General features: G+C 39.1%; 1 protein-coding gene across 1 annotated transcript in view; it reads left to right on the top strand.

Moving 5' to 3' along the window:
- foxo3b (forkhead box O3b) overlaps positions 1–6195 on the top strand; it is a 59778-nt gene extending 53583 nt beyond the window's left edge. The window contains exons 3-4 of the mRNA XM_041805144.1: positions 330–1799; positions 3136–6195. Coding sequence (XP_041661078.1) covers positions 330–1772 — 1443 coding nt within the window. The 3' untranslated portion in view covers positions 1773–1799; positions 3136–6195. The remainder of the gene's footprint in view (positions 1–329; positions 1800–3135) is intronic.
- Positions 6196–25062: the final 18867 nt, after the last annotated feature.

The raw sequence follows: 25062 nt of genomic DNA, 5'->3' as shown, positions 1-25062 counted from the left end.
GCAGACATCAGCGCTAAGTGCTGCTGCACTAATGTGTTCTTGTCTATATTTAGTGAATGAACAATTGGAGCAAAAGGGTTTTACTTGTTTGTGTGTCTAGTCACTAAAGCAACTGTGTATATTGCTGCAGAATCAGTAGAAGTGGTTGGTTTATGGATCAGTGTTGTTGGACTTAATGAGGGGAATTCATTGAATGTTGTATCGATGAAAGGGAGAGGAAGAATAAAACAATCAATTCTGATGGCAGTCATTGTTCAGGTAATTGTTTTAAAAGGATTCTACACAATTCACTCAACACAGCATCTTTTTTTCTCTTCTTTATGTTACAGAACTCCATCCGGCACAACCTTTCCCTTCACAGTCGATTCATCCGAGTCCAGAACGAGGGAACAGGGAAGAGTTCTTGGTGGATGATAAACCCAGAGGGAGGGAAGGGCGGAAAGGCCCCTCGCCGTCGTGCAGTTTCTATGGACAACAGCAACAAGTACACAAAGTCAGCACGTGGCCGTGCTGCCAAGAAGAAGGCTGCCCTACAGGCTGCAGCTGCTGCTGCTGGCGAAGGTGGTGGGGACAGTCCTTCAGGTCTCTCCAAGTGGCCTGGAAGCCCAACATCACGCAGCAGCGAGGAGCTCGATACTTGGACGGACTTCCGCTCCAGAACTAATTCCAACGCCAGCACACTGAGCGGTCGTCTCTCACCCATTTTGGCCAACCCAGAGCTAGATGAGGTGCCCGATGATGAGCCTCCACTTTCACCAATGCTCTACTCCAGCCCTGGCAGAGCGCTGTCTCCCACAAATGGAACAAATGGGAAGACTATGCCAACTGAGCTGCCCCGTCTGGCAGACCTGGCAGGTACAATGAACCTGAATGATGGACTTACAGATGACCTGATGGATGAACTGCTGGATAACATCAACCTGGTGCCAACCGACCCAGGACAGACTGTTCCAAATGGTTCCTCAGGGTTTAATTTTGGGTCCAAATCTAATGGGCTTAGCTCACCTTCCTCCACCTCCTCCCCCTCCCCGAACTCTTCCTCTAACGGTGGGGTCAATGGTTACAGTAACTCCATCTTTAGCCCCCACACGGCCGGCTCCACTTTACGTCCATCCCCCATGCAGACCATCCAGGAGAATAAGCAGACCTCCTTTTCCAGCATCAGCCTGTCTCGCTTTGGCAGCCAGACACTACAAGACCTGCTCAACTCTGACAGCCACAGCCATAGTGATGTCATGATGACACAGTCAGACCCACTGATGTCACAGGCCAGTGCTGCTGCCGTCATTTCCCAGAACTCCAGACGTGGCCTCATACTCCGAAATGATCCCGTAATGACCTTCGGGACCACTGGAGGACTTCAGAGCAGCCAAGGAGGGTTGATTCAGAGTAACAATCACAACCAGAGCTCCATGAGGTCTTTAAACGGAGGCCTAAACCTTGCCAATGAGGCCAATCTGGCAAATGCCAAGCAGCAGCTCTTGCTTTCACCTTTGGGAGGAAATGGTTCCTCGTCCATGCAGATTGACCCATCAATCTTCCTCAATGGAACTGTTAGCAGCAATGGAGGAATCTGTCAGGATCGTTTCCCCACAGATCTTGATCTGGACATGTTCAACAGCAGCTTGGAGTGCGATATGGACTCCATTATCAGGAACGAGCTGATGGACGCAGATGGCCTGGATTTTAACTTTGACTCTTTGGCCAACATGAACGGAGTCAGCAACTTCGCAAACACCAAGCAAACCTCTCAGAGTTGGGTACCTGGCTGAGGATCAGCCCAGCAGGGAGCAGAGCAGGTGTGTATGTAGAGATTCTGTTCATTGGTCTGCAAAGGGCAGCATAGAACAAGGATGATTCAACAAACAAAACACACTGGATCCATCCATCCTGACAGAGAGCTTTATTACGACACCAGTTCACACATCATAGTGTGTGCCAAGTTTGATATAATTCAGTCTCACATGGCTGCGAGTACAAACTCTGGCAGTCTACTGATTATGTCCCATGTTTGATATCAACTCAATACCATTCAAATCACAGAGTTTAAAGTGAGGTTTCAGTGCAAAGGAGTGAGAAAGGAGGAAGCAAGAAGTGAGCAGCAGATGCCATTCTGACTCATCAATCATCCATTTAAATGACTTGGATGGGTGCGATCATGATGACATGATTAGAACAACATGAGCTGGTTTTTCTTTTTTTACAGTGTAAAAATTTCCAAGTCTGGCTGCAGCCCATTCATTTCTGACGGCCACTACACACTAAAACTTTTGAAATATTTTCAGATTATGGTGAGGGCAAGGGTTTAGGGTTAAGATAAAGTTGAAAGTCAAAAACCTGACCTGGTGTTACATTAAAAAAAAATTTTAAAAAAAGAACTGACTACAATGTCCAATGATAAGATTTTAAAAAATAATAATAATTAAAAACAATTTTAAAAAAGGAAAAGAAAATTAATGCTGCCACCCATGTCATAAATACATACAACTCTCACAGCTGCCCACCTTATCTACTCACTTTTGTTATTACCCACCATTTACATTAATATAGTCATTTTAGTAAGCTCACGCCTCTAAATCAAATTTAGCTACATTGGCTTATGTAGCTAGTGTAGCTATGTTAGCTTTAGCTTTAGCTTTAGCTAACAAAGCTTATGAGAGTAACCATTCATTTGGCTACTTCTAAAATGCATCTATACATAATTTAATCCCAGATTAGACCTCTGATCTTTTTCTCGGTTTTATTTATAAAATGTTTCTTAGTCTGTAAATTAGTCTGACAGACTTTGTTTATGAATAAAGTCAAATTAAGGCCATTCGTTTCTGAGAGATGCGGTGATATAGATACAGATGATATGAATTGTGAGAGTAGCCATCTGCAGCCAGATCCCTTGCAAAATTTTGGATGAAAAAAAAACAGACTTGGTGGACAAAGGTCTTTGCTGTAAATGTCTACTTCTATGCACCGCCACACACTGAGACGTTTTCATCGCGAAACTGTTGCAAGACATCCTGTTTAAGTGGCTTTAAGCATGTTTCCCTTTTGCTGCAAGTGGACAGAAAGTGTTGTCTTTGACTTTCTTTACTTATTTATAAAGTCTTCCCCATAATGATCTTATGTCCTCTATGTCCTTAGGTCTGAACTGTGTACAAGAGAAGACCAGACACACAACATCCTTTTGCCAAACCTGCCATCAGCACAATGTTACAAAAAAAAACAAACCCTGTGTTTACAGAAGACTTCCTCTCGAGAGCTTTACCTTCGCTCCCACACTGGTGCACCACAAACGATCCTACAGCCTCTAGAGATGCTGCACATCAGCCCTTAAAGCCTCCTGTGAAACAAACAACACAAAGAAAGCTATGTCAAACTCACAAATCTTAGAATTATGCAAATTTTTTTCCCTTTTCAACCTTCTCTGTTGATATCAAAGAGACACTGCGAATCAGAAGGGGTTTCAGGTAATACAAGCACTAAACATCAAGGAGAGCACGGTGCAGTTGTTCCCGCTAACTTTAAAAAGAAAGTGTAAAGTGAAAAAATCATGAAGTGATGATGGTGTAAATCTGATCCATGTGTTTCCTTGGTGTGTGATGTTGAAAATTCCCCCCCTCTGTTTTCACTTAGTGATTTTTAAGTGTTTAAGTGTTGTTTTTTGGATATTCTGTTGAATCATAAATGTTGCTGCATCATACATGTCTGTATAAAGAAAACTGACGTGTTGTTGAGATGAACATTTGATGGAAACATAGAGTGGGTATGCATACATAACATGCAAACACACAAACAGATTGTTTAAATTTGCAGTTAAATTTCTCCATTTAATGCAATGCACTTCCAGTTCTGTTTTAATGAATTGCTTTGATTAAATGAAACGCAGCATACTAAATGAGCTAATTATTCTTGACAGATTTATGTTTAACTGAAAAATGGAAAAAGACAAGAGAAAGAAACTCTATTTGTGCAGTTCAGCGCAGTGTTTAAGTTCAAGAAGGACAGGGGAAGATCTTGCCTATTTTCGTAGATTTCTTGAGACTTCAGTCTAAGTTATCGCGGCATACGATGTAGCCAAAACGAATATCCGTGTCCTAGCGTTGTGAACATTTCCACACCAAAACAGGTGCTATGTAAACAGTGTTGAATCCTGCCCCCGGAGCAAGCAAGCCGTGCATTTTTGTGTGAGTGTTTGCTTCCTGTTGTTACTAACGACTTGCAGAAGCCCTTGTAGCACGGCGAGGTCGAACCCATAGATGGCTCTGTCAGGGGAGTGGTGGGTTTGTTTTTTAAGGCTCATTCCTCTAGAAGCCATTTGTTTCTTGAGTAACATGATAAGCTATCTCTGTATATTGCCAAATTACTTGAAAACAGACAGTAGGATATGCTGGCAGCCAAATCACAGCACAGACACAAACATGCACATACACATAAATGGAGAAAAATAATACCAGGGATCTGTGTTAAGCTCAGCTGTTTTCTCGTCATGAGCTTGTGGGGCTTGTTATGCATATATAGACTCACTCAGGGGGGCTTCTGTTAACATCAAGTCACATTCTAATGGTGTTTTAACATTTCTTGATAAAAACAGTGATGCTTTGTGTTTGTGAACTTGTAACCTGTGAACCTGTTTCGATGAAGAGAAAGAAGAAGGAGGATAAACGTCAGGATCTTTGATTTTTGATTTTGCTGTCATGACCCCCCTCTTTGTCGGACTTATTGCACACATACACACACACATATCCCCTCATGGACATGCCTGGTGCTCCTGCAGGTGATTCCCTGCATCTCTTGAGTACATGTTTAATATGTGTGTGTTTATCTGTGGAGTTTATTGTGTTGGATTAATCTCACCAGGATGTGTAATCCCCCCCCCCTCATTTATCCTTCATGGTGCATACAGCACAGTCGACTGTATGCATGTATGTATTTATGCATTATGAATCGTGTGAAATGCATATATACTCGCTGTGTATGTCCTTATATACTCATGTAGTACTTGACCCTTGCATTTTGTGATACCTCTGAAGGAAAAGGTGAAGAAATGACGAACACGGAGGGAACACTGTTACCAGCGATTTTAACTATTGAAAAAAAATGGTGGAAAACACTATTGTTGTAGCATCCGGAGACCCTGGTATCCCTTCTCTTTGTGGGGGTTGTGTATGAAAATGTACGCCCCGCTGTGTATCATAGTGTACAGTGTGTATATCATGTTGAGGTCATGGCAGAGGAGTGTGCGTGCATGGTTGGCTAGATTGATCCTCTGTGCTATCTGAGGTTTAGTGCATGACCTAGCTGTCCCCCTCCCCACTCTTGACCCTTCAAATGGTGCCGTCCTGCAAGAAATTGTAATTAAGGGGAGAAACCCTGTGTCTTTTAGCACTCAAACACTCTGTGTTTTCTTAAATCAGGGCCTACACTTGCACCATCCTCCTGTATTTATGGGGTTATTGTTATTATAACAAGTGAGTACATTGACGCAGGGAAAAGCCTCTTTAACGGACGTTCCTTAGCTGTTTTATTCCACGTGGAGTACAGTAGATTCACGTCCTGGTGCTGTAAGCAAGCATTGTTAACCTTGACTTTCTTGAAGCGCCATCACAGAGCATTTTCACATCTTTTTAAGGCAGAGGGAATCCTGAGCCATCACCCAAACTGCTTTTGATTTCATCCACACTGATTGTACAGAATATAAGGAGCTCTGACAAGGTGAATCCAGGGGTTATTGATCCTTGATAAACTGCTAAATTCATCTGCAAGAAGGCATTCCTTCTGTTTAACTCATTCGGTGAAACGCCAGGCTATGCAGGGAGTTTGTTTACACCTGGTCAAAGTGGAGCAGGCCTTCCACACAACCACTCAGTGTCACTCAGGCGCAACCTGTGCCTGAGACACACACCTGCAGCACAGCTTGAGCAAATTTCCAGCTAATATAAGCAAAAAAAAAGTCAGCAACATACCACTAGATTCCTTATTCACGTCTTCTTGGGTTATCTTCTCCATCTTTATTAGACGCTACAGCCAGCTTTTCCTCCATACACCCTCTGAATTTTGTCCTCTGACCATTGCCCTTTATTAATCTTGCTTCTTCTTGACTTGATGTTAGTGGGTATTTTTCCTGTGTATTCCATTTTGAATTGTAATCTAGTTTGTATAAGAAATGGTGCGCATGTAAATAAAGCTTGGTGAGGCTCCACACTCTCTGTGTCATCATCTTGACTCATTTTATTGCAGAAAAGAACATAAAATCCAAGAGTGCAGTGGAACTAAAAGGCCGCTGTTAACAGCTCATATTGCCAGGAGAGAAATTCTCATCCCAGCGAGGAAAATTTTCCTCCTCTCGCCCGCCTTGCATGTGATGTTAATTCACAAGTTCACTTGCCAACTTTTTTCCACAGCAGTATGTGTTGCACTTGTGCATGAACAAATTTAACCTCGCACTCCTTCCAGAAGATAAATCTCCTTCTCATGTCAGTCTACAGGGAGCAGCAAAACAACTTCATGTTCCTCACAAGTTCCTGGAAGTTCTCTTGCACAATGTTTATTTTTTGTTCAGCCATTTTAAACGACAGCAACTCTCTGATACCTCTGGGCTGGGTGCTTTTTTGGTTGTTGCGAAACATGAAGGGAATAGTGAGAGGAGGAATAGTCAGAAAGAAGGGTCACTTGTATGTCTGAAATTTCCTCCCAGGCTCCAACTGTTCACACTGACCCTGACAGAACTGCCCTGATAACACATTTCCTCTTCTTTTCTTGACTCCCCTCTGATTAGTCTGATTTCATAAAACAGTAAAACAGATTACACTTAAAATTTTCAATATGTCTTTGTGTAGATGAGTATGATGTGGCTACAAAATTGGATGCAATAATAATAAATTCAGTCTGTTTCATTACCAACTAAAACTCCTCACTGCCACTTAATAACACAAGGTTGTGAAGTGAAGTGAAGCTCTCTCATTACAGAATTTAAATATCAGGAATGGTCCCTATGTTTATAAGCTATAGAGGCCAAAACTATTTACCATGCTCTAAACATGTTCATTTCTGCTGTGTAACTATGGATGTATTTGTTTTTAATGTTGGGATGCCATGGGTTTTGAGTTAGCCTCTGGTGGACACTTTAAGAACTACAGGTTTTGCACTTCACTTTGGTCTCATTTTTAACTACTGAAGGTTGCTACTCGTTTCTTATCACCTTGTCTCCACATGTGACTGATGTCCATATTTCAATTAGAAGAGACTTGGCAAATGACACATAAGATGCTCCCCTATGGAGTCTAGACAGTTGTGAGGGTGTTGATGAGGGATGCAGGATCAGATGAGGTGTAGACTTCTGAGAAGCTGGACCAGGACCAATGAGGTGGTTTGGAGGAGGAGGAGACTGAGGTATGCAGGATGAGATGAGCAGAAGACCTATGAGGATCTGGACTAGATGCTGATGAACTTAATGGAGGTGGCTGGGGTGGAGGAGGGTTGTAGCGTTAACACTGAAACCAATGGAAGAGAGATATGACTAAGTGGGGACTAGGGATGGGGATTGTCAATTTTTATTGATACTGATACCCTTATCGATACTCCAACTTGATCTGAGTCCTTATCAATACAATTATCAATACTTTTCAATAGTTTGGTGGAAAGACAAAATGAGGACAAATATTTACACTAGAACTGGTCTAAACTGAGTAGTGCTTGAGTTAAAAAGCTATGATTCAGTTGGACACATCTAGTTTATATCCCTCAAATACAAACACATTCTTCATATTTACAACTGTATTTATTGAAGTTTCTCATCAAAACTAAATTTTCTTCTGGTGGTTGCTCCCCATTTCCTTCTATGTTAGCCAAAACACAAAAACAGGACTAATATTGCATGTCAAGAAATAGGGGAAGAAGTTGGCCTGCCTGGAATGTAGCATATTTTGAGAATTATTTCATTACAAAGACAGTCATGTGCACACGTTTTAGGTATGTAGAGCACTAAGGATTCATCGCAAGAGTTTGACACATGCTGACACACACGTGTGTCAAGGTCAAGCTTGACAGCATCTCTTTTGTCTGGGCCTTTTCATCCCTGATAATACACCCAGAGATCACACGCAGATTTCTGGGCCCTTGGAACATCCACAGCAAGACCAGACGGTACCCTATGCCAGGGGCTCTAAACACACTTGGCACACTCATATTCTTAAAATATTTTGTATTTAATACAGAAGTATGTGATTTTGGGACACAATGGTAAGCCCTCTCCAAGTCAAAAAAAATACATGTAGACTGGATGAGCAAGCTCACATGACCCTCCAAAAACACTGTCCCATAGCCAGGATGGCATCTGCATTGTCCCTCCTGTGTCCAAGGTTCAACAATGGAGCCTTCTTTCCAACACCCTCGAGCAGACTTTCTCTGGTAGGCTGAGTAGTGTGATACCCCGATACCCCAAGAACACCCTCTGGTCCCCCTTTTTATTAATGCTTTTGAGTATAAGTACAACATTAATAAACCTTTAGTAAAGCAGGAGTGCTTCAAAAGAGCTTCCCCCCCACCATTAGCCACATCCATATCATATATTGTATATAAGTTCTGTATAGTCACAGCAGTCCAGAGACGCCTGACTTCTAACCATGGTGCTCTAAATCTCTGTCAGGATAAAAACCAGTCTGAATGATTCGTGAAACCAAAGCAGGCTAGTCATCCACAGTCTGGTGCAGCCATAACCACACTGTTTATCATCACTGCCAAACTCAGGACATGCATCAGGAACTTCAGGTTTACCAATGTGGCCCTTTTCTTTGTACCCAAATATACAAAAGAACCTCAAACAAACAAAATCTTCTCTGCTTGTTTGGTAACTCCAAACCCCTCTTTCTTTTAAAGAAGACATCGTAGAAGGGATAAAAGAGCCAAGAGAAAAAAATCCACTCATGTTCATCCAAACAACCACTGAAAGGCTCAGGCTTGACTGCAAACTCCAAAATACTCAAACATGCTTTATGACAGTGAGGGCAGGCTCACCGCAAACTGCAAATACACAACCCACATTTCAATAGCAGTTCCCAGTCAGCTTACACATGACCCACTAAATGTCTGGCCTGGCTGCAGTCACTGCAGTCTGCACCGGGTCACTGAGGTTATTGGTTGGATGGAAATCCTCTGAAATGGTCTGTTTTTCTTGTTTTTGTGTCTGTTATTTTAGACCAGCCACATTCTCAGTCAAAATTCAGAGTTTGGAATCAAGTATGATGCATTTTTAAGCTCTCAAATGTTCCCTTTAGTATCTGCAGCCTGAGCATTCCTAAGCCATATGCTTATGTCATTTTATGCACATAAAAACAAAAGAAACCTGGTGTTTGTTTCCTCTCCCTGCTTGTTTCCCTCACTAGTTTCATAACATGCCATTACCAAATTAGCATGTCTTATTTGTTTTTGCTGCTGTCTTAATTTCCACCCACATTTTGGTGTTTCATTTGCCTCTGCTTGTTTCATGTGAGCAGGCTCTTATTTGCTAAATGTCATCTTTGTTTGAATACAGGAAGCCGTTAACCCTTAAATCTCTGTGTGCTGTATGCCACCAGATATCAACGAGGCAGTGTTTACAATGCCATAAAGAAATAATGTGCTTTTTCATGGTCTGTGTGCATGTTTTACTATGCTCATAATATCTCCTATCTTACAACAACTTTGTTGTGCCCTCCAGGTTACAGATGTTTTCATGTGGGCTTACATTTACCAGTTTGTCTGCAGATTTGAATCAGGATATTCTCAAAGACATGGGTGTTAAAATAAAAAAGTGATTACATTACATTAGATTGGGATGTAATTCTACCTCAGAAGGAGTGGTATGTAAGTCTTTTCATGCAAAGGTGTGATGATGTGATTATTTGTTGCTGCAGTTTGCAGTGTCACAAATCCACGTTTCTGCTTCACCATTTTTTTTTTTAACTTCATTCAAACCTTTTTAAAGAACATTGAGTTTTTCCTCATTCCCAGTGCTGTCAAGTTACAAGCACCTGAAACAAGAGGCAAATTATTTGTGGTTTTGCTTAAAACTCCACAAAATTATATTCTGCCAATGTGTACTGCAGATACAGTGCCTATAAAAAGTATTCAATCCCTTGGATAGTTCCCCCTTTTATTGATTTTATAAATCATTCATGGCCATGGGTGTAGCACGGGGGGGAAGGGTACTGATTACCCGAACCCACAGTAGGGAGGGGCCCTTGAGAACCCTGCAATTAAAAGTGTGTTGAAATTTATTTTTTCTTAGTAATAAATGTCATTATTGAATCAAAAGCAACAAAATTAATTGGTCAACAGACTTGAACTTGTATCAAATAGAATAGAATTAAATACTGGGACACTAAAAATGTCCACACAGTGTAGTCTAGTGCTGTGCAATAATGCAGGTAAATTTAATTTAACCATATCAAAAAGTAATTTCAATTAAATTTTTTATGTAGGATTAAAAAAGGGATTGCATAATAATAATAATAATAATAATAATAATAATAATAATAATAATAATAATAATAATAAATTTATTTATATAGCACTTTTCAAAACTTCAGTTACAAAGTGCTTCACAAAAAAATCCAACAAGGTAAATAAAAATAAATTCATCCAAAAACTACAGAATTTCAAATAAGTACAAAACCCACCATGAAATAAAATAAAAATCTAAAACATCAAAATATTAGTAAAAACAAGGAAAGTACATTTAAAAAGCAGCAAGGTGTGTTTTCAGAGCTGATTTAAAAGAAGATAGTGAATCTTCAAGTCTGAGACATTCAGGTAAATTATTCCAAAGTGTTGACGTGCTAACAGCCTTTACAGTGTCTGACTAATTCAGCAGAGGTCCAGCCAATTGGTGCTAGTAGTCTCAAAAAAGTGAAATGGGAATCACCTGAGTGCAGTGAATGTGTCTCCAGTGATTACAGTATAAAGACACCTGTGTCTGGAAGGTCCAGTCACTGGTTGACCAGTATTCCTGGCTACCATTACACCATGGAGACAAAAGAACAATCCGAGCAAATCAGAGAAAAGGTTATTGAGATTCATAAGTCAGGGGATGGATACAAAAAAAATTTCAAGGAACTAAACATCTCCCAGTGTTCAGGAGGAATACAGCCCAGGTGTAAATCTGCCTAGATCAAGCCGTCACAAACTGAGTGACTGTGCAAGAAGCAGACTAGGTGTCAGGGTAATCCCTGCAGATGATACTTTTCTGACATTCAGTTTTTATGTAAGACAGTTGTGGGATTATTTTGCCTGATTTAAGTCTAACAAATGAATGGCATATCCATCCTGCAAACATATTTTTCACTTGGCAACAGAAACTGGGGAAGTCTTGGCCAAGTGCTGTGAATTCAAAGTTTGTTTAGCTGTCTCTTTATTGATTTAAAAGTTGTAATTCTTGTAAGACAATTCCCAACTCCTTCAGCAGCTGAGTCAGTGTTGTATGATGCCAAATATCTGTCACTTTTTAAATGAGTCGGGCTGTTAAAGAAGATAATGTTCCAATTATTTCGCTCTGAAGCTACAATTGGTCATCTTTATTCCGACTGTGCAAACAGCCGTAAGCTTGGAAAGCACCCTGCTTTTATTTGACTCTGAGGTATTGGCAGTGATTCAGAGGTCTGCTATCAGGTAAACAATGAGAGATGGCTCAGCAGGTAATTCATTATATCATGTAAAAGTAATGACTATGAGTCATAGTTTCATGACAGCAACATGAGCAAACAGATGCTGTGCTGTCACCTGACAAGAGAATTCACGTGGTACAACAGCTTGAGAACAGCGTTAATATTTCTGGTGTTATTTTTCAAGGATGGTTTCTGACTCTATAAATGTGCTAAAACAATCATTTCAGATGTGAGAATTCTCAACTTCTTTTAACATTTAAACATGCATACACACTAGATTAAATGAAATACTCGCAGCAAGACATCAAGAAAGAATAACAGAAATTCTGGTATAAAACTTTGAGCTGGCTCACAGTTATCTCTAAATTATATTTCAAGCCTCAGGTGGGAGTTATAAGGTTGGACAGGAAGACTGAGAAGCTTGTTAGAGTTAAAACACAAGCACACATTGACATAATTTAATAGCTAACACACTATTTTGACTTAACTTTAACTATAGATATAACAAAGTAAAACTGCAGCTTAGGCAGTTCAGATTGTCGGATTTAGGTGTCATTTAAGAAAATACCAAAAAAAGTCATCCATCACACATTATACTGAACTCACCCAATATTTAATCTATGGTTTTGACTGGCCAATTGAAGCCATTTTGACGAGAAATCTGGGGCCTAACATACTATCTATAAAACATGATCCTTCATTTACAGATTTGTATGATTAAAGGCCTGTATACCATCACATTAATCATCATGATGCCTTGAAATATGCCCTCATAAAATCATCTCTCAAACCTCATAATAAAATGACTAACTTGTATTCTCTAATCCCAGTGCGTGGTCTCTTACCACACCTTCTAGTTCAGCCTGCTACCATAGGCCTACCTGTGTATGACCACAATAGTTTGATGTGGTCTGACAGCACAACCAATAAGCTTTGTTTGAACCGTTACAAAAGCCTGAGGATTAATAGCTCTGCAAATATGGAGAGGCAAAAACAAAGGCGGCTAGAGACTGGAGGCTGTGGAGTCACTATGGCTTCCAGTGATATTAGTCATAATGACAGGTTTGGCAGCAAGTTGGTCATGTGAGGACTTAACAGCTGAACGCAGAGGATTATGTGTTATAAAGCATGTGTGTGCACTACAGCTCCATCCATCCATCTATCCATCCATCTATCTATAATAGATAGAACAAGCAAGCTAGTTAACTTCCTACTCTCTGGTGATTGCAGTATGAAAACACCTATGTCGGGAAGGTCCAGTCACTGGTACAGTATTCAGAGACACCATTGCACCATAAAGACAAAAGAACACTCCAGTCAACTCAGAGAAGAGGTTATTGAAAAGTGTAAGTCAGGGGAAGGGTACAAAACAATTTCAGAGGTACTGAACATCCCCCAGAGTTCAGATAAATCCATCAAGAAATGGAAGGAATGTGGCACATGTGCTTAAATCAGGCCGCCCTCACACACCCAGTAACCATGCTACCTACTCTGAAGGAGTTACAAGCTTCCGCAGCTGAGATGGGAGAGACTCTGAATACAAAAACTGTTGTCTGGGTTCTTCACCAGTAAAAGCTTTATGGGGAGAAAGCCACTGTTGAAGAAAACTTATTAAACTCAAAAGTTTGCCAAAAGGTGTGGGGAGACTCCATGGTAAAGTGAAAGACAAGTTTCATAGTGTCATCAGAAAATACAGTATGTTTGGCAAAGATCAAACTCTGCACATCCCCACTGTGCAGCACAGTGGTGGCAGCATCATGCTGTGAGGATTCTTCTCAGCAGCCAGCCCTGGAAGATTTGTAAAAGGTGGAGAGTAAAATGAATGCAGCAAAATATAGGAAAACCCTAAGGACAATCCTTTTCAGTCTGCAAGAGAACTATGGCTTGGGAGAAGATTTATCTCCCAGCAAGACAATGACTCGAAGCATACAGCGAAAGCAAACACAAATGGTTCAAAGACAACAAAGTGAATGCTCAGGAGTGGTCAAAGCCTAGATCTCAATGCAAGAGATTTTGTATTTGGACATGAGCAGGGCTGTTTACTTTTGATCACCATGCAGCTTGACAGAGCTTGAGCAGTTAAAAGAAGAACGGAGTAATAGTGCAGTGTCCAGATGTGCAAGCCTGATTGAGACCTATCCACAGACTCAGATGATGATTGCAGTCAAAGGTGGCTCTACTAAATATTGACTTGAGGGGGTGAATAGTTAAGCAGTCACTTATTTTATATTAGATACTTTTATTTATTTGACATTATTTTACTTTATAGAAATCTGTTTTTACTTTGTCGTGATATTTTTTGTACTTTTTGTCAAAAAGCCAAATTATATTGAATATGATTTATTTATAAATAAAATAAAAGGCTAAATCATCTAAGAGGGGAATTCTTTTTATAGGCCCTGTATTTACAAGTTAATAAGTGTTTGAAATTTTCCTGGCCAACTCTAAAGTTTGAGCATGACATTGACTGGAATAGCCTTAAAACTAGAGGACAGAAGTACCTTTCAGTGGAGGGAAATCTTTTATTTACTCTTGTGTCTAATAGCACATATTTTTGTGAAAATGTCTTGTTTTTTGTTGGTTTTTAAATTTTTCTTCCAGTTGGGCTGCTTTCCATATAAACAACCACTTTTACCCCAAATGAAGCATGATAATTCATTTAATTACACACAAACAGCAGCAGTGCAGACAGATGCTAATCCTTTATTTTTTAACCTTAATGTTCAAACTGCACCTATGATGGGCAAGCTTGTCAATGAACTACTTCACTGATCAATGGCAAGCAACCTTAATTAACTTTTTATTGCCTATCAATATTTCATCAGTCTTACAACTAGCTCTATCTATCTATCTATCTATCTATCTATCTATCTTCCACATATGAACAGAGACACTCGATGCAATGCTCAGATGCTCTGTCTGACTAATGAGAAGTGAGTCATCAATATGTGGTGTGGTGTTCAAAGTGTAAACAAGATGGAGTTGAGATGGATCTGTTGAGATGCGGCCATTAGATGGCTTTGCCCCCCCCCTGACACCAATCTACTGATGGATGTGGTGGGGCTTCTCTTAATCCCGATACCTCACTGCGTCTCCATACCTTATCTGAACTCTCACACACACACATGCACAGACACACACATGCTAACTGCAGCTGGTCACACAAGGACAGATTGGAGACCTGAGAACTGAGCTAGATGATACTTCTCTGTGTGTTCGAGTGTGGGTGCATGCGCGTGCTAAGTGCTGCAGTGGAATGATGTCATCTCTGTAATGGCACACCGGCACAGAGCGGTTGAGCTTTGTCCCGCAGCACCTCCATTCACAGGCTGTGATCAGCGTCATCAGGGAAGATAATAGCTCAGACTCACAGCCTATGGTGGGATGACACTCTGCTTCACACTGCAAAGACCAGTTTGAAATTACACAGTCACTAAAACACAATGAACATGCACCAAAAGATGAAACACAACCATCCTCAACTTCATGAATAGTGGGCTGTAATAGGGGAAGAAATTGCACCTGCATGATCCGAGGCCTTTTTCTTTTCCTTCTCTAAGATTTGACAGCTTGTGTGGACCCAAGTGTGCACATGAAAGTGTGAGGATGTAGCACAGTATCGTGTGAACAGTGACAGGCAGAGGTGAGGTGTGATGAAATTACAGAAATAGAGATGGCAGATGAGGTGAGAAGAAATAATTTGGTTAGTAGATAGAAAAAAATGGCAGGTTGTTAAATATATTCTTTTAAAGAATTTAATCTGTAGCTTCAATAGGTAGGGATAAGAATTGTTGGATCCCTCATAATAAATTAGACAATACATGCTCCAAGAGAATGATAATATATGTATTTTTAGCAAAAATAATAATTAAAATTGAAAAATTGTATGTCTCTTTTTAAACAGTGCAAGATTAATATATTTAAGGCCTGTGTCCACATCACTTTTTGAGCTCAAAGCTCAAAACCTGAACCCAAAGTCAAAAAAGTTTGAGCTCCTAAAATGTAAAAAACAAACAAACCAAAAAAAAAAAAACTGAGTGCAATGAATTGCAAATCTCATAACCCTTATTTCATTTACAATAAACATACCAGATGTTGAAACTGAGACATTTTACCATTTCATAAAAAATATCAGCTTATTTTGAATTTGATGGCATCAACACATCCCTTAAAAGTAGGGGCAGGGCCATGTATATTATTATGTTACATCCCCTCTTCTTCTAACAGCAGTCTGAGAAGTGAGGAAGACCAGTAGCTATAGGGAGAGGAATATTGTCCCATTCTTGTATGATGTATTAGTCTAGCTGCTCAACAGTCCTAGGTCTTCTTTGCCAGATTTTTATGATGCTTCAAATATTTTCTGAAACATCTGTACTGCAGGCCGATCAGTTCAGCACCCATTCTCTTCTACTGCAAAGTCATGTTGTTGTGATGGATGGGGTATGTGGTTTAGCATCGTCTTGATGAAATATACACAGCCTTACCTAAAAGAGACGTTGTCTGAATGGGAGCATACAGTACATTGCTCTTAAACCTCTCTAACTTTTCAGCATTGATAGTGCCTTTCCAGATGTGTAAGCTGCTCAGGCCATGGGCATTATTACAACCCTATCCCATCAGAGATGCAGGCTTTTGAACTGTGCTAGGATAACAAGCTTTATGCTCCTTCTCCTCTTTAGTCTGAAGGACACAGCACCTGTGGTCAGAGTTTAAAATTTTGATTCATCTGACCACAGAACAGTTGACTCAGTCCATTTTAAATTAGCTTTGATCCAGAGAAGACGACATTTCTTGATTGTGTTCACGTTTGGCTTCTTCTTTGCATGATACAGCTATAACTTGAACTTGCACACAGAAGACTTTGTTTACAGACAGTGATTTCTGGAAGTGTTCCTGAGCCCATGCAGTGATTTACAGAGCAGAATCATGGTTGTTTTTAATGAGGTACAGCATGAGGATCCAAAGAGCACAAGCATCCAATATTGACCTTTGGCATTGTCCCTTACGCACAGAGACTTCTCCAGATTCTCTGAATCTTTTTACTGTATATAGTGGGATATACAAAGTCTTGCAAATTTATGTTGAGTTTTTTTTTTTTTTAAGGGATCGGCCCACAGTTTTTAAGCATAGTTTGTCATAGATTGGCAAACCAATCTATGAGAGACCCTGCCTCTCTTAAATGCTCCTTTTAAACCCAGTCATGTTTCTAACCTGTTGAAAAATAACCTTATTAGATCCTCCAGCTGTTTTCATTAGTACCACCTCCTTTCCAGCCTTTTGTTGCCCTTTATTGCTGCCATCAAATTCAAATGAGCTAATATTATTCCTGAAATGGTAAAACGTCTAATTTTCAACATCTGATATGTTGTTTATGTTCTATTGGGAATAAAATATGCATTTATGAGATTTGAAAATCATTGCATTCTGTATTTATTTTCATTTTCCCAGGGCCCCAACTTTTTTGGAACTGGGGTTGTATTTTATTCAGGGAAATATCAACAAGAACACATGAAGACAAGGTAAAGGAGCCATGTCCTGATATTGGCAGCAACTTCAGCCCTCAAAATTAAACCCTAGGAAGACAAGTCAGATCATTTTCTCCAATGCAATGTTTTGGACATATGTCCCCTTCTCTATTTTGATTGGTCGATGAGGGAGATGTTATGTTTGCGAGTGCAGCACTGTTCCCAAAGTTGAACATTTTTTAAAATTGAAAGTGCTCTGAAAGCAGAGAATGATGCTAACATTTTGCTCTCAGAACTCTTAAAATAGTTAACTACATCAGTATAGCAACTGTGGAGATGGACCCTTATTCTTTCTATTTTTTGTAAGTCTCCCCACTCATCTTGTTCATCTTTTAACTTCTTTTCTCTGCCCTCTGACATCTTTTTCTTATCTTATCTTACTTTTTGTCTCTGAACAATTAACCTCTATTCATGTTACCCTCATTCATGACATGATCAGCACTGAGGAGGAGACAGTGTGAGTAATTTTAGCAAAAAGTCTATTTCAGCAGTGTATCTTTTTGAATTAAAATATTTGACATTAACAGTATGATTATATCAAACAAGTAAAGACAGCAGTGCTGTGCTGTCTGAACTTCCCTTTCTGTGGTGATCGAGGCAATGTGTTTAAAACAACAGCTTTATATACTGTCTTTTCTGCTAATTTGTGTCGGTCTGTTGTGTGATTTTAACTTTGAGATTTTTTTTACTGAATTACAATGAAGAACTTATTTATCACATTAACAAATGTGTGACATGAGCAAAGGTGACAGTTAAAGTTCATTGTAAGCTCTTTTTGATTACTGAACAGTCCATATGCTCATAAAATTTTTAGAATAAAGTTAATAGTGCTATAAAAATTTTCAAACTTACACTTTGAGGTTTGTTATTATTTCCTTGGAAAAATACTAACTGATCACTTTATTAGGGATACCAATCATTAATGCAAAGATCAGCCAATCACATGGTAGCAACTACTGAACAGACATGGTCAAGGCAATGTGCCAAGTAGCCCTTAGGGCTCCACGATTATGCCAGCGTGATTTCATCATGCACTACTTTTGTCACATGACAGCATGATAACAAAGCTACATTTTGCATTGCATTCACTTCACGGGGAAGCATGATTTTAAAAGTTTTCTTTCAGTTTTTAGTTTAAAGTCAATAGGCCAAGTAAAACAGTAAATATGATCATTTTTATTTGATTTAAAAATGTATGTTACACATAGGGGACAGTGGACCATGCTGTACTGGACTGGCTCTGGTATTTTTTCATAATTCAGCATATTGTAATTTCTTTTAAAAAAATGACAATATATAGTTTTAAATAACAACTTTTAAAAATCCATTTTTGTGGGGTGTTGTGTTTTTTGGGGGGCCTATATCTAATACAGTCAATTAAATTTAAAAATATGTAGTTTTCATTTATAAAGCTGAGGTAGTGCCAAAAAAGATTAAACCAAACACGGTTTACATTTTCGGAGTGGTTTATTTTTTGTCAAAAGAAAAATGGCAAAATAGCCAGTGGACCTCTAAGGGTTAAGTTCAAACAGAGCATCAGAATGGAGTAGGAAGGTGATAAATGACTTTAAATAGTAGACGTTTATGCTGTTACACTAAGTTCTGACCTTATATTATTTGACTGTTGCAGCAGAAATCGAGACTCAAGGGATCAAGCAATGTCTTTCAGTCTTTACTGTCCAACTTCAATAAGCCTAATTTCAAGAATCCCATCAGGTGTCACTCCTGTCTTGGCTGGCAGGTGTGACACCTGATGGGATTGTTGCCACTGCAGGTCATCTACTTCAATACTGGGGGTTAGAGATGTCCTCCTGCAGGCCTCAGATCTAGCAAGTCATTATCTAAATTATTGTTGCCTAGTATGAGTGAGATATAAACAGCTCTATCATCAGCTACAAACAGTCAATCAAAAACTCTATCATCCTCTATAAACAGTCTGCTAATTCTCCTCTGATTTTGGTCCCACCCTCCGACGATGGCTAAAACCTTTTATACATCTACTACTATGTGGCCTCTCTTACTAGTCTCCTTCTTGCAGTCACCATTCAGTTTAGAAATTCAATACATAACAAAACAATTTTGGATAAAATGTCAATATCATGTTTTCTCTGTCTTTTTCATTAAGTCACTGTTCTCTCTGCATTTTCCAATTCCAATATAAAAGATCCTGATATGTAAATGTAAAAAAGGTTCAAACTGCTTGTAAATCCTCTCAAATATGAAGAAAAAAAGACTGAAACCAAGAGGAAAAAGGTGCTGCGGGGGGAAAAAAAGGAAGTGTAGGCTGATGAATGCTCCCCACTCTTTCTCGTTACTCACCGTGGAGAAGCATCGTCATGGATCAAAATGATTTTTCTCTTTCTGTCTCAATCGATGGGGGCTCAACCATTGATGGGAGTGAACTGAATGACCTCACACACCAGCAGAGCCAGAGAGAACTGTTAGAAGAGGTGAAATCACTGTTTTGATTGATGCTTTTCATTCATCACATTGATTTGTTTAGGACCTCTTGAGTGGACGGCACTCTGATGTTATCTGCGGTATATATTGAAACACTTTTTTCCTTCCATACCTGTTAATTTATTTCAATTATTTCATTACAATGAATGAATGAATAAATAAATGTAAGTATTTTTCAGAATAAAATCTGTCTAAAATCCCTGACACATTCCCTGACACATTCACAGCTCCTGCTTCCTCTTCTGCTCTATTTTCTCACCTTTCCTTCAGTCACTCTCACACCTCTTCTCCATTTTTTCTCAGTATGTTTTTTTTTTCTCTCATTTCTCCTCCTTTGACCCCACTTTACCTCAGTAACACCCCTCAGAGAGAGAGAGAGAGTGTGTGTAAGGGTGAGCAAGCAAGAGAGGCTAATGTGGGGCTGGATGCAGTGAGGGAGATGAAGTGGAATAATCGTGCAGGAAACAGGGAAGCTGCTCATCCAAACCTCATTTTCTCCTCCTTTAAATCAAACTAATAGATAAAGAGTACATCAGCATCAAACACACACGTGCTGAGGCTGTGTTTCTCCTCATGTCAGGGGTTATTGTACTCTGCTTTTCTATATAAGTCCACTAACCCGGTCATACCCCCTTCCCCCACCACCCTCTGGCTTGAAAGCATTAGCTCCCACTGTAGCACATGGCTGCATGTGACTGCTTTACATGTGTGTGCTCTGGGTCATAGGGCGCTATAAACTTAACTGTACTCTAGCACGCTGCTTTTTAATGGAGGATGGCTCTCGATGGAAAAGGAAAATGTCTGAAGACTGTAGCATCATTCACAACTGAACATTGAACATATAATCTTAATATACATGTTTATAATGACAGATAACACCAAAAACACAATGTTGTGGTGAGTATGTGGCAGAAATTTTAAATCACTACCTCTACTTCTCCTCTGTAAGCCTATCTTTGTCATCAGTCTTTGTCATCTGTCCTTCTGAACATCATGAGATTTAAGATTCAAAGCAACCTATACACAGGAAAACACATATTTAACAGACAGACAGAGACAGTACTGTGTTTATAGATGGGAACTTCATTCCTTGTTGAGCTCACTTCAAAAAAAGAAGACTAAAGCCCAGCGTATGTTGTCTACCCTCCATGCCAGCTATAGCTGAGGCCAAAAGCATTATTTATTTTAGTTATCCGCCTGTGACTGAAGGATAGACTCAGTAAACTTCTGAGGTTGTAGCCCATAGATCCAGGACAAAGGCTTCATGTTTATCCCTTGCTTAGCACGCGCTTGGGGAAGCCTTGCAATGCAAGCTTTGGCTACATGCAACATGCTCCTCCACCTCAGCGCAACAGAGTTGCTTTTGCGTTTGAGAAAACATCTCAGATTTAATCTCAAAGTAGTTATTTACCACTTCAGCAGCTGACATGATGTTTTTAGAAGGTAAACATATCGTGCTAATTGTAGCTTGTCTAGCTATGAGTTGTAGAAGATTAAAGCTGCAACAATAAACTTACTGGAGAGAAATTTTCATTCACCTCCTTTGGCAGGGATCGGTTTCTCCAATTTATCTTCAGAAAAGATGGAGAAGCTCCGTATAACACCAGCGTTCAGTGACACAGGGAACTCTGGAGAGTGATGCAGGCTGCAGGTGTAAGTATTGTGAAGTCTGACTCACAGCTTTAGCTTAAGTTTAGTTACTTCTTTTTTTCCTCTGACAAACCCTAATGACCAAAATAGCTGTTTAGATATGCTGAGATGGAAGAGTACGTAGCTGGAAGCTAGAGCTTGAATTTAACTAGAGCCAAGCAAAGAGGCTGTCTGGGTGAAATGTTCATGCCATGTTCATACCTTCCTTTGCAACGCAATATTGAAAAAATGCTTTGTTTAATTTTTTAAAACTTTGCATAATTTTGACATCTATTCTTAATTTTAGTCTTAGCTTTTGTCTTTAAATGAAATGCATTTTAGCTTTAGTCACATTTTTGTCATTTCTGACCTTTTAGCTTTAGTCTAGTTTTAGTCAACAAAAACTCAAAACATTTTAATCTAGTTTTAGTCCATGAAAAGTCCTCACATTTTAGTCTTTACTTTTAGTCCAAGCATTTATTTTCTTGCCTAAATCTGGCACCAAGTCGTGGTACTGTGTTCTCTGTACTCTGCCAAACCTGGGGTCCCTGCTTCCTGCAGCTGAGAGGCAGAATAGCTATAGGATTGTTTGCTGACAGATTTACGAACAGTGGAGAAATGTCACAGATTTTGAATGTCAGACGAAAACTACAGTACATTTTAGTCTAGTTTTATTCATCTTGATGATAACTAAACTTAGATTTTGTCAGTTTTAGTCATCACAGATCTATTTTTGTTAGTCTTAGTAGTTTTTGTCATGAAAAAAAGGCTGTTGACAAATAGTTTTAGTTATAGTTTTATTCAACAAAATTAACACTGGTCTACCCTGAACTGAGGATGATCTGATTTGATTCTGGAGGTCAAAGGTCAAGGCCATTTGTACTCATGCCCATCCATTGCTTACGAATAACATCTCTGGAACCCTCAACTTTGCATAAATGTTTACTCTGACTCGAGGGTGAACTAGTCAGATTTTGGAGATGGCAGTTATAGTTATCTTACTCTTTTGTAGATTATTTGTAGAGTCCAGATAGAATTGCAAATTGCTTTTTTTTATGTGATATATTTTGAGGGCAATGGGAGTGACAGGAAGGATAAAATGAAGCAAGGCTTTTGACTGAATGTTAAAAACTAGGCCTGCCTTAAAAGACATTGAGAACTGCTTCAATGCGGACTCTTTTATTTTCAGTGAGCTCTCCACGTTTTACCATTTTGAACAGGAAGGAGGAATTTCAAACTGAATTCACCTTTTCATACCCAAATTTGAGCCGGCTCACTGGGCTTCTCTGAGAAGTCAGAAATGAATCAAGCATAACATTCAACCAGTAAAACTCATTTTTCTGTTCAGAAATGCAAGTAAATAACTATAATTTGACAGATTAATCAAGAAATATTAATGTACTTTACTATTTTTTCAGTTTTTTTGTAAATCAGTCAATTTGAAAACTCATGGATGACAATAATAATTATATTTTAGTATCAAAAATATCATTTTGGTTAAAGAGCTTCTACATATTGGTGTATTAAACGTCGCAGAAACATAAAAAATGATTTTGGTAATTACCAATGCTGTTAATTTAGGGCAGCTGTGGCATAAACCTTACTTTGGGTGGTGGTCTAATAAATTTGTTAAGCACTGTATTTGATTCAAATATTTATCATAAAATAATGGTTAGGCAGTAGGCATATTTTTTATTTAACATTTTATCATAATTGTTGATGTATTTTAAAAATCAATGTACTGGCACACACTAAAAATGATTCATATTGGTGTATACATGTAGTTCACGCCATTACCAATTCTCTTCCAGCACACACACTCAGACACACAGAATGTCAAGGTCACTATGATCCTCACACCCATATATCTTCTGTGCAGTGGCCTGAATGGAAGCAAAGACACAAAGAGAGACAGAAGTGTTGCTTTGAGCTTCTGTGTGTGTGTGTCTGAGTGTATTTATGCCTGTAAGTGTGTGCGCTGGAGTGAATTATGGCCTTCGCTCACCATTAAAACCACCAGGGAAGGAACATCCATGGCTTCATTACTCCCTTTCACCATCATTTTCTCCCGTCTTTGGTGATTCCGCCCCCTGTCTTCTCTACTTGTTAATAAATGGTGGTGTTGGTGTGTTGGCTGGCAAGACAAAGAGGAGGTTACCTTGCATTAAGAATGAGTTGATCAGGAGGTGGAGTCAGGAAACAACTGGACATAAATCTAACTCTGTAGTCTTTGTTATCTTCAATATATTTCAGAACCATGTTCAAAATGAATAAAAATTGGCATCATTTGTAATACTCCAATATATTTGATACTGCATTTTGAAGTATATAATCTCCATTATTTTAAGTTTGATTTTTACCTCCGCCAAGGAGGTCACATGATCGGGTTGGTTTGTTCGTTTGTTTGTTAGCAACATAACTCAAAAAGTTGTGGACGGATTTTGATGAAATTTTCAAGATACGTTAGAAATGGCATAAGGAAGAACTGATTAGATTTTGGGAGTGATCCGGATCACCGTCTGGATCCAGGAATTTTTAAATGATTCTGTACTATTGGGAGATAGGGCTAATGGCGGAGGTCTGCACTCTCCGAGTGCTTTTCTAGTTTAGAAAAGTGCTGGAGCTTACAAAATGCTTGTTTCAGAAGACAGGCTCTTAGTCGAGGAATGAATCAATCAAACACTGCAAGACACTATCTAAATTATAACTTGTCAATGTAGTCATGATGAAAAGTTGCCAACTTTTAGAATTAAGACAGTTTGTAGGAGTTTCCTCGCAATTTTCGATTGTTGAAAACAAGAAATTACCTCTTGTTGGGTGCCAAAGACTTCTACTTTTTGTTGCCATGCTATGGAAAAGGTATAGACATTGTTTCATTTTTTTACTAGTATTACCTGTACACCAAAGTTTAACATTCAAGTGACTGCACTAACATGACTAACAAGACTCTCCAGGATTTTGTAGACTTGACTTCTCTACAGTATATCTCCCTGGTTCTCAAAGCTTTAAAAAAATCCAGCTCAAGCTGCTGTTTTTTTTTTTTTTTACCTTTTTTTTGAGTAACACATTAAATATGTAACTGACTGATGCAATTGATCAATTCTATCTAGTTTTATTTAACATCTTTTTGACATACAGTAACATTGCACAGTGTTGCTATGTCTCTAAAGTATTGAATTTAAATTTTTTGTTAACAAAACTTATTTTCAAATTGCAGGTGTGTTTAGAATAATTTTAAGTACTTTTCATCTTCAAACACACTGATGAGCTCAGTATTTACATCAACCCAAAAATGTTTCCTTTCAGTGTTGTTTCCATGAACAGAAAAATATATTGAGACCTTTTTTTAATATTCAATGTGAATTGGGAAGACCCGTTGTAAAACAGGGTGCAAAGAATCATTTAACTGCTCAGCAGCTTTCTTGTGATGTGTATAAACTGTATCATCAGGATATTTTTGACACCTAAATTCAAGACATTTCTCATGTATGTCATTGATATACATGCTAAAAAAGCAACGGACCAAGATTTGACCCCTGGGAGTTCCCATTACTGTTGGACTTTGGCCTGTTGACTGTGACACAATGCATCCCTCTATTAAAGTGCGAGTCAAATCGTTGGGAAGCCTGATCAGAAATTCTACATGAACCGTCTCAGTTAAGAGAGTAGTTTGGTTTGTCTTTTAACATCACTTTCGAGTCATTTATTTGCTAAGATTGCAAATAAAATGCGCAAAAGCAAAATCACGATGCTGGTATTAGCTACCATCCATCCATTTTCTACTGTGCTAATCCTGTTCAGGGTTGTGGGGGGTG

Source organism: Cheilinus undulatus, linkage group 14, assembly GCF_018320785.1.
Source record: "Cheilinus undulatus linkage group 14, ASM1832078v1, whole genome shotgun sequence".
Classification (NCBI taxonomy): domain Eukaryota; kingdom Metazoa; phylum Chordata; class Actinopteri; order Labriformes; family Labridae; genus Cheilinus; species Cheilinus undulatus.
Note: the sequence above shows the minus strand (reverse complement) of the source record. Positions and strands in the feature narration are given on the sequence as shown.